Genomic DNA, 11,322 nt, shown 5'->3' with positions numbered 1-11,322 from the left:
GCATGCAGCCTAGTGTAGGAGGTGGACAGATCCATAAATAACTAAAATAAGGTCTGAGGAATCATAAGTGAGATATTTGAGGGACTCACAAGGTAATGAGGGGTAAAACTAGAGCAGCATGAGTAAAATAGGGAATGGGGAGCATTGCAGGAAAGTCACACCCTCTATTAGCTAGTGGAGACAGCTGGTGACAGAGCTGTTATGTGACACTGGACCCTCCCTTGTCTTGCTGGGAGCTCTGTCGGGGCTGGTTCACTTTGGCTTGGGTTATCTGTCGCTAACTGCTTCTGTTTCACGAAGTACCTGAGCAGACTCAGTGGGTAGGTGTGTCCAGCCCTATTTCTAATTCCTCCCTGACTCTTGCTGCCACATCCCATTTCTAGGTTTCTCATGGGATCTTGGGACCTTGCCTTCTTGTCTTCCTTCCCAGTCTTCACACTGGATGTGGCTGAACAAGCTTAGCCCTCTTCCTCAGGGCTGCCATGTGTATTTTCACTGGGGGTCTAAGGGGAGAGTGGAAAGTAGGGTTGGAGGTGATAGAGGCAATAGGAAGGGGCATTGTCAAGTTGAGCTTGCTCTCTGTCTCAACATCTAAGTTATATATACCTTCCAGACTGACCCAGTTCTGGTATAGTTGTTTCTGCAGAGCTACCGATCTCATTGGTTAAGATGGAAAAGAATCATAAAAAGACAGTGGTAATAATAGACTGACTTCTGACCTGTTTCTCTTTGGATACCTTCCCCAGAGATAGAGACAGGATAAAGGGGAAGTTGGTTGTCAGAGTGATGTTTGCTATTTAAATATCTTGTCTCTGGTGAGTGTAAGGGCCTTAGCCTCTGTCTGCTATCTGTAAGTGTTGTTAACACCTAGCTCTTGGAAATCTAACCTTTGGCAAACCACCTACTCATTACTGTTTCCAAAATACTTGTGGAAATCTGAGCTGGAGCTTGCTGTTGACAAAACACAAAGGTGCTTCTTTCCAGATTTAGTTGAAAATCTCCTCATGTTTAGCGCAGGTCAAGAATGCTTGATTTGCTGGTTTAAAAATTTTTTTTCTTTTTGTCTTCTAGTTTGCCAGGGTTTGGATACCTGATCCCGAGGAAGTTTGGAAGTCAGCAGAGTTGCTCAAAGATTATAAGCCAGGAGATAAAATCCTCCTGCTTCACCTTGAGGATGGAAGGGTAAGAATTTTGCTTTTATTTGTTGTTATTGGCATAAAGTGAAGGAAATTCAAAAGTGTAAATTTGCTGTGACATATTTAACTTCACTTGGAAGTTAAATTTTGAATTAATATAATATTTTCACTTACTTAATTATCAAAAATAGCAAAATGGCAAACTCAATTTTCTATCCCAATGGCTTAGTGAAAATAACAGGTACTTTTAAACATCCATTATTTTGATTTATGAATTTATTATGACCTGGTTTAGATTCACATCTAATCCTCCCAAAGATATTCCTGTTTATCTGTATTTTGTTTAGGATACTATTAAAATTATTCACATTAACTAAGAAAGCAACATTTAAGGAGCCAGTTTGAGATATGATATTTGCTGGAACTAGATATTTGAAAAATATTTGCTTAGAAGCTGTTATATAAAATACTTTGCTAGTGGCCAGAAAAACTTAAAACCAGTTGTATCTCTTTCCCATCAGCATTCACTGCATGAGTGGAGTCTTAGTTCTACCCTTTTTAATCTCTCCACTGCATTTAACAGGGCATGTCACACTTTTTTCTTAAAAACCTTTATGATGTTAATTTCCTCTAAACAAGTTATAATCTAGCCAGGAAAATATAGGATATAAAAAGTAGTTCAACACAGCAATATTAAGATGTCAAAAGATAAGCTTATGATTAACTGCCAAGTGAATAATGCTGTCCTGACTGTTAATATATATTGAGCACTTACTATGTACAGGCATAGTTCTAAGTGCTTTATATGCTGTAACTCACTTAATCCTCATAACAGTCCTGTGAGGTTGGGCTATTATCTTTACCACTTTATGGATGAAGAACCTGAGGCTCAGAGAGTTTGGGACTTGTTCCGGGTTATACACGCATTAAGGGATGAAGCTGGGAGTTAAAGCCAGGAGATTGCCTTTCTGGTCTGTGCTCATTACCACTCTGCTGTACTGTAAAGACAGTGAGGACTTTAGGATCCCAATAGAGGGAAGTATCACTGTGGACTCCTTCAAGGAAGGCTTCAAAGAGAAGGAAGAATTTTGACTAGATAGAATTTGGATTAACAAAGAGAAGGGAGTAGACTTTGTGAGGACTGGAATATATTTTGGAGATAGTGAATATGACAAGTTGACTGGAGCAGAGATTTAGAAAGGTGTGTGTACTAATTCAAGGCTTGTGTGTTAAGGTACCTGCTATATACCATGTTAAGAGGTGGCAAAAGATATGCTCTCTGACATTAATGTCAGGTAGGAAAAGTACATATACTTATGAATAGTGTGACACATGATATAATAAATATAAACAAGAAACAAAAATAGAACAGAGTGGGTAGTGGCCAGAGGGACTGGTGAAGGTTAAGGGTCAGAGAGGCATTGTCTAAAGAATGAGTAGACAAGGAGGAGTGCATTTCAGGGATCTAGAAAAGCATGGACAAAGGCAGGGAGGCTTGTACAGTGATGTGTGTTTGGGGAACTGCACAAGTTCCATGTTGTTGGGATGTGAAGTGAGGGTACAGGACTGGCAAGAGGATGGAGGTGGGAACCAGATCACAGAGGGCCTGGTGTTCATGCTGAAACTCTTGGACTTCAACTGGTGTGCTATGGGGAGTGATTTTAGTGTTTTTAAACAGAAGGGTGCCAGGTTTGTGTTTTAGAAAGGACTCACTGTTGGCAGTATGGAGGATGAATTTTAGGAGAGCAAAACAGAGACAAGGAGATTATTCAGAAAGAAGGCAGGGAAGAATCGAGGGCCTTGACTGCTAACTAAGGAATTAATTTATTCAACATTCATTGGTCATCCACTCTGTGAGGCGTGATGTTAGGTACCTTAGGCTATATTTTCTTCTTCTTTTTTGGCCGTGCATGTGGGATCTTAAGTTCCCCAACCAGGGATTGAACCCGTGCCCCCTGCAGTGGAAGGGCGGAGTCTTAACCACTGGACCACCAGGGGAGTCCCTATATTTTCTTATGTTAATTCTCACAGCAATCCTGTGGGTTCACAGGTGGTATTATAACCATTTTCCAAATAAGGAAACCAAGACATTAAGTAGTCTACCTGAGATCACACAGCCAGAAGTGGCTTTTTTGTATGGCAGGAGCCAATGCAAGGACCAGTCTGCTTTGGAAAAGTTTTATTATTATACCCTAATAAACAGGCAGAGAGATTGTAAAAATTTCTTCCCCATTTTGCAGTCATTCCAACCTGATTTGAACATTTGACCTCTATATATCTCTTTAGTATTAACAAAAGTATTAACAAAAGTCTTTTTACAAAATCAGCTTGTCCCTCTCTGCAATTATATTGCCATTTTTTTTCCCTTTTCATGTGTCGTGTGTTGTTTGTCCTTAATATGTAGTTGAGTAACAATCTCCATGCTTGGCTTTGCCATAAAGCCATATTCCCTTGGCTTTAAAGTGAGTAGTACTTCTTAATTTGGGGGCCCAAGCACCTCATTAAAAGTTGAATAAAAACTATGGACTGTGTTTTTTAAAAAATACACATATATGTATATATTTACACATATGTTCATACACACAAAGTGTTAACACCTAATTTTAGGGGATTCTTGGACCTCTCAGGGTTCAGGAGTTCCCAAGTACGTAGCACATACCAGGCACTGTCTCACTTAATTTTTACCACACCCCTATGAGCAATTTCCATTATGCCCATTTTACAAATGAAAGATTTAGGTTAAATAATATACCCAAGACCACAAAAGGAGTAAGAACCAGTTTTAGGATTTGAACCTGGGTTGATCTGGCTCTAGAGCCAAGCTCTTATCACTCTCTTATGCTGTCTGTCACTTATAATAGGTGAAGAGGAAAAAAAAAAAGCTTATTTAACTAAAGATTAAAAACTCTGGTCTAGTAACTAGGTAAAAAAAATTCTAGGCTTTGACTTTTCAAAGTGTATTATCAAAAATTGTTAATATGAGTTAATACATCTAGTGAAAACAAAGACTCTCCTTATTTTTTTTGCCATTTCCACCAGTTTCTGTGGTTTTGGAAGGTGCCAGGAAAAGAATGCATTTGATAGCTGAGAAGCAAATCAGGAATAGGAAATAAGCAAAATGTATGTGCCTGTTTTGGGTTTATTGTCATTATTTATCCAGATGCTATATCTTGTGCATTTTCAGGATTTGGAATATCGTCTAGATCCAAAGACGAAGGAGCTGCCTCACTTAAGAAACCCTGACATACTTGTGGGTGAAAATGACCTCACAGCCCTCAGCTATCTTCACGAGCCTGCTGTACTCCACAATCTCAGAGTCCGCTTTATTGATTCCAAACTTATTTATACATATTGTGGTGAGTGTGCGTTGCTGTCTGAGTGAACTGTGAATTCTTTTCTCTAATGGACAGGACCATGGAAATATTGTGCATGGGGACAATTCTTATTTTCTCCCATGTCCCCAGCTCTTTTTTCTCTACTGACTTCTTATCCTTCTTTCACTAATCATTCTCTGCTGAGACCCAGGTCTGGGATTTCCATTCATTTCCTTCTAAATCTGTTTGCTTGGTGTACCCAACTCAGCACTCAGCATTTCTTCATTACGCTCCTGTTTTGGAAAGGAACAGGTATCTTTTCTTCTTAAAAGAATTTATACCTTTTATATCCTTGATATTTGCTCTTTTTCTTCCCTACCTATTGACTGAATATTTATTTTTCTGAATTTTCATTTTTCTTCAATTTATTTTTTTCTTGCACATATGCTACCTTCTCAGTGAAGCCTTTCCTGTCCACCCTATCTTTTCTTCTCCTAGTTGTCTATCTTCCTTCTCTGTTTAATTTTCCCCCCTTTTCCTTACTACTGTCTAACCTATGATATATATTTTTCTTACTTATTTTATTGTCTGAATTTCCCTCTAGAATATAAGGTTCATAAGGGCAAAATTTTTTCCTTTTGTTAAAAAATTTTTTATTGAAATATAATTGATGTACAATGTTATATAACTTACAGGTATACAGTACAGTGATACACTTTTAGTTTTGTTTTGCTTTTTTTGGCTGTGTTGGGTCTTTGTTGCTGACATGGGCTTTCTCCAGTTGTGGCGAACAGGGGCTACTCTTTGTTGTGGTGTGCGGGCTTCTCATTGTGGTGGCTTCTCTTCTTGTAGAACACAGACTCGAGGCACGAGGGCTTCAGTAGTTGTGGCCCGTGGGCTCAGTTGTTGTGACTTACAGGCTCTAGAGCACAGGCTCAGTAGTTGTGGCCCATAGGCTTAGTTGCTCCACGGCATGTGGGATCTTTCCGGACCAGGGATGGAACCCGTGTCCCCTGCATTCGCAGGTGGATTCTTAACCACTGCGCCACCAGGGAAGTCCCCACAATTTTTAAAGGTTATACTCCATTTAGATTTGTCTTTTTGTTTGTTTACTGTTATAAATATAGCACTTAGTAATGACTTGAAAGCTAGCTGTAGTCAAATATTTGTTGAATGAATGACTTTATTAATATATACTTGCTGTAAAATGTAAGGAAATACCAAAAAAGTATAAAAAATGAAAAAGAATTACATGTAATTTACCACTGAAAAATAACCAGTATTATGTTGTCTTATATCCTGTGTGTATATGTGAGAGAGTATAAATAGATATAAAATTGGAATCAGTCTATATATAGTTTTGTGTCATGTTTTCCTATGACACAATATTTTTTATAAACATGATTTGTGGTGGTAGCTCAATAGTCTGTTACATGGATATAATAATACGTATTAAACCACTCTCCCTTTTTAAAAAAAATTCTATTGAAGTATAGTTGATTCACAATGTTGTGTTTAGTTTTTGCTATACAGCGAAGTGACTCAGTTGTACATATATATATATTTTTTTCATCCTTTTGCATTAAGGTTTATCACAGGATATTGAATATAGTTCCCTGTGCTGTACATAACCACTCTCCCTTTATTATATACTTTGTTTCCACTTTTCACTGTTATGAATAACATTATGATAAACATCTTTATTTCAAAAAAAACCCTTTATGTGAATCTATGATTATTTCATTTGGATAAATTTCTAGAAGTGGAATTTTTGGTTTAAATATTACAAAAATATTTAAAGTCCTTTCAACATTGCCACTGTTTTTATTATTTTAAATCACCTAGTCTAGTTCGTAAATGGTGTTTTAGTTAGGACTAGGTATAATGGGTTCAGAGGCAAAGGCTATGATATATTTTGACCCTTAACAATTTGTTAGTTCAATATTAACTGAAATTGAATTGGTATTAACTATGATTCTCACTTTACCAAGTTTGATATGCACATGAGGATATTATTGACTTCTTCTTTTGCTTTTGTTTACCTTTCTCCCCAGGTATAGTCCTAGTAGCTATAAATCCTTATGAACAGCTGCCTATTTATGGAGAAGATATTATTAATGCATATAGCGGTCAGAACATGGGTGATATGGATCCACATATCTTTGCAGTAGCTGAAGAAGCTTACAAGCAAATGGCCAGGTTGGTGGAAGCTCTATTTATTATTTCATGACTTTTATTAGATGTGATAATTTCTTCTTTGCTGAGTCACAGATATTTTAAAATACAGTGAATAACAACTAGTAAATTATTAATTAAACGGCCTGCATTTTTTTTTTTGGCCGTGCCGTGCGGCATGTGGGATCTTAGTTCCCTGACCAGGGATCTAACCCATGCCCCTTGCAGTGGAGGTGCGGAGTCTTAACCACTGGACTGCCAGGGAAGTCCATGGCCTGCATTATTATTAAAATAACCTAACATTTGTAAAAGGACATATAGTTTATAAAAGCTGCCTTTGGAATCTCATTGTAATTCTGTGACCATGCAAGGACAGATGTTATGTTTTACAGATGAGTGGATCAAGGTTTGTTGTTATTAAGTGACTTGCCCAATGTCATTCAGCTAGTGAGTGGCAGACCAGAACTAAAAGGCCTAAGTGCTGAAAGAAATCTATCTGTATCTGGTAGAATTAAATCTCAAGGAAAGTGTGAATTTTAAGGTTAGCAGATGCTGGGGCGTCAGGGATCCTGAACAGCATCAGGGAAATGTCTTTGATGTTAATCGGGGAACCCTACTATTTTGAGAGTGGAGAATGGGAGAAAAAAAGCTATTTTCAAGACTAGATTATACTCTTGATAATATAATGTAATGCAAAACTGTGCATGCGTAGAAAAATAGTCTGACAAGTGAGAAATGGTATCCTAGCGTTGTTTTTTTTTTCTTTTGCGGTACGCGGGCCTCTCACTGTTGTGGCCTCTGCCGTTGCGGAGCACAGGCTCCAGACGCGCAGGCTCAGCGGCCATGGCTCATGGGCCTAGCCACTCCGTGGCATGTGGGATCTTCCTGGACCGGGGCACGAACCCGTGTCCCCTGCATCGGCAGGTGGACTCTCAACCACTGTGCCACCAGGGAAGCCCCTAGTGTTGTTTTAATTTACCTTTCTCTAAGTAGGAAAGACTTTGCACTTTTTTACACACATACACACGCACATACCTATTTGTATATTTAATATATATATTAAAAACCGTAAGTTCACACTGATACCTCCAAATCCAGTTCAACACCACAATTTTTATTCTTGATTTCTTTTTCCTTCTTTTAACTTTTTTTTTGACCTTGAAAACCCTGGCTCTCATAATCCATAGTTTATTTACTTGTTTGCTCGATCCTGGAATACTCGTTGTATCAGAAATGCTAACCCATATCCCTGTGAAAAGCAAATATACCACTCAAGTACATTTGCGTCCAATTCATTTTGTCTTTAGCCTTATGTAATATAAAGTGCCAGTTTCCAAAGTTGCTTAGGTTGGTTCCTTTCTTCCCCACCACTTTATGAATTTATTCAACCCCTCTCCCATATATGATCACTTAGATTGTTTTCAACATTTTGCAATTGCAAACAGTGCTACAGTAAATAACCTTGTGCGTATACATTTTTGTATTTATTTATTGCTCTTCCAAATTGCTTTTAATGAAGCTATGGCAGCAAAATATACAACGTGACCCAGATACACAGTGGAGCAAAGGCCTAGATAATGAGATGGTTTTGTCCACATCTTGGGGAAAAAGGTGATATGTATGTCTTTATGAATAAAATATCTAGGAATAAACTTGCCTCACATTCTTGCCAGTCTTTTCTCATGCTGAAACTCACTGCTCTCTGATAACCAAATCACAATATTATATTCCTTAAAACATCAGCGTTTTTTTTTTTTCTTTTTGTTTCCTTAATTGCTTTGATTTGGTATTTTTTTCCTCCCTTGTTAATGGTAGAGCAAATAAATTTGATTGATTAAGTTTCATTTATGAGTTTTCTTGAAATAAATTAGAGAGTTATAGTCATAACCTTAGTGTAATAGAAAAGATATCTATGCTAGTCACAGCTCCATCAGTAAATAACTATATAAGCTTAAATCTTCTGGTCTCCCAGGGCCTCAGTTTTATCACCTATAAAATAGAACACTTGCACTAGATGGTCTAGCTTTACATTTAAGGCATTCTGTTGTACACACTTGTTACCTTTCAGTTTCATGGGCACTAATGCATAAGTCTTTTACTCTTTCTGGTGGAAGGCAGGCTATGATAAGGAGCCTGTAGCAAAGCAGAAGGAGAATAGTATAGACTTTTCCTCTGGAAACTAAGAGATGTGGAGTATAACAACCCAACTCTACTCTAAACTTGGATAAGCCATCTGACCTTTCTGTGTTATTGTTTCCCCCAATGAAGAAAAGATAATATTTATCATGCTTACTTCAGAGGTGAAAATTACATTAGATGATAAACATGAAAAGCACTTTGAAAAACACTATTTAAATATAAGCTGTTACTGTCATCATGGTCTTCATCATCATGGAGTCTCATGTCTGCATTCTCTTTCTGTTCATTTTAGCCTCTCATCGGGTTTTATTCTTCCTGACTCTCTTGCTAGGCCTTTCCTTAGAGTGGCCCCTTCTTGCATTTGTTTAGGCAGACTCTGAATGCTTCACACTTCTAAGGTCCATTGGCCAAGTGGATGCTGGCTGTTATAGATTATAAAATCTCTTCTGTTGCCAATTGTGACTCACCTGCCATGTGGTACCAAGTATTCCTACTTAGGCAAGTAGACATGCTACCTGATAATGAATTTTATGTATGATATATAAAGGTGAATTAACTTCTATTAGTTGGCAGCTACGATGTTTAGAGGTATACTGTGTGCCAAGCATGATGTCAGGCATGTTACGTCTAGTCTTCATTACACCCCTGGGAGCAGACATCATCACCTCTGCTTTACAAATGAGGAGACTGAGGAAAGTAGCTTTCAGACTATCATGCTAATAAATAGTATCTGGGAGCTGAGATATGAATCAAGCTCTGAGGCTACAGAGCCTTTCTTCTTTGTTGTTTAATTTTCTTACTTCCAACTGTATGACCCTATTCTAACACAGTATTATCACAATATTAATCTATTCCCTCAGATTAACTAACGTTGCATACTTTTATTTCTGTACCTTTTATTCAGCCTAGAATATCCTTCTCCATGCTCTGTTATCTGCCTGGTTTCTATTTATTCTTCATGATCCCACTCAGTTTTTACTTTGAGACCACCTCAGTTCCTGATAAATGATTCCTCTTCAGAATTCTTTACTATATGAATTTGGGACTTATTGAGAACTATCTACCCAGTAAGTTTGTAGTAGGAATAAAGTACAGTAAGTATATGAGTCTGTAAAAGTTACAAACAAATAAAATTGGCTATTTCTGAGAGAAAGACAAATACCATATGATGTCACTTACATGTGGAATCTAAAATACGACACAAATGAACTTATCTATGAAACAGAAACAGAATCATAGAGAACAGACTGGTGGTTGCCAAGGGGGAGGGGGTTGGGGGAGGGAGGGAGTGGGAGGTTGAGGTTAGCAGCAGTAAGCTTTTACATATCGGATAGATAAACAACAGGGTCCTACTGTATAGCACAGGGCACTATATTCAATACCCTATGATAAACCATAATGGAAAAGAATATTAAAAAAATATGTATAACTAGAAACAATTGGCTATTTTTGTTGTGGAATCTTTATATTAATTTCATAGGCTCTATACTGATGGAACAGAAAAGTCAGATTGACCTGAGAAGATCTGATAGTCATGTGACAGACTTCTCAGCAGGAATTTGGTGTATCTCCAGGAAACGCTTATTTTCATTTCCTGAATAATCTCTCTACCTCTCTAGCACAGCTTTCATCAGTGTGCCAGCACAGTCTTATGGTAAATATTTATACTTAAAAGCTGATACTGCACATTGTCTTGTGAACTCATTGTCTAGTATCCACTTTAGAGTGTAAATCTTTTCTTCTTGGGATTTTGATCAAGAGCAGAAATCTTGGAAAAACAGAGCTGAGCAGCTTGAGGTTTGACAAGTGATAAAAATGTAGAAAAACTTAGCACCTCTCTAACAAGAGAAATAAGGATTAGAGTCTCAAGTGAAAGCCACATCACAGTAAATACACAATGTTGGAAGAAAGCATTATATTACACTAACTTAATAATTTTCCTTTTTAGCAAGGGATCAGATAAAGGAGACGCAATTCGATTGAGTGCCTGCAAGAAAATAAAACTCTAGATTTTGTTTCATGAGAACATGTTCACTTATAAGCTAAAAATTAGACCTAGGTGCTTGTACACTTAACCAAGGTACATGGCAACACCCAGTGGATGGTTATGAGAGAGTCAACATTGAGGTGTGTGGATATAGTAAAGTGGGTCCTGCGTGAGTCAGGTCTGAGGCTGGCATTACTTAGTTTCCTCATTAACAACCTGGATGTGAATGGAAAGTATGCTCATTAAGTTTGCAGAGGACAAGATGATGGTCTTGGAAAATATGAGCACCATAACCTAGAGAGATTACATTTTTAAAGGGTAAAGTTCAGAAGGAAAATGTATAAAATAATATAACTGATATGAAATGAATCTTACTAGATATAATCTAAGGAAAGACTGGACAAACCAAATACATATATAGATAGAAGGAATATAGACTCAAGTGTAACATCTCTCTCTTTCATCAACCCAGAGTGGATAGTCTATCCTTGAATGATTTATTTCCTGGGGTTTCAGGTACCTCTCCATAGTTTAACTCCTATTGCCTTTCCCCCATACAACCTAGTTTTCT

The 11,322-nt window shown here is 37.6% G+C and overlaps 1 protein-coding gene across 4 annotated transcripts in view; it reads left to right on the top strand.

Moving 5' to 3' along the window:
* The first annotated feature begins 1,077 nt into the window (after positions 1 to 1,077).
* Positions 1,078 to 11,322, top strand: part of MYO5A (myosin VA) — a 120,110-nt gene continuing 109,865 nt past the window's right edge. For all 4 annotated transcript variants that reach the window (XM_065901104.1, XM_065901125.1, XM_065901118.1 and 1 more), the window contains exons 1-3: positions 1,078 to 1,182; positions 4,321 to 4,492; positions 6,505 to 6,649. In XM_065901104.1, the coding sequence (XP_065757176.1) occupies positions 6,588 to 6,649 (62 nt within the window). In that variant the 5' untranslated portion in view covers positions 1,078 to 1,182; positions 4,321 to 4,492; positions 6,505 to 6,587. The remainder of the gene's footprint in view (positions 1,183 to 4,320; positions 4,493 to 6,504; positions 6,650 to 11,322) is intronic.

Source organism: Phocoena phocoena, chromosome 2 (assembly GCF_963924675.1).
Source record: "Phocoena phocoena chromosome 2, mPhoPho1.1, whole genome shotgun sequence".
NCBI lineage: Eukaryota > Metazoa > Chordata > Mammalia > Artiodactyla > Phocoenidae > Phocoena > Phocoena phocoena.
This window is presented reverse-complemented; position numbering and strand designations above follow the sequence as displayed.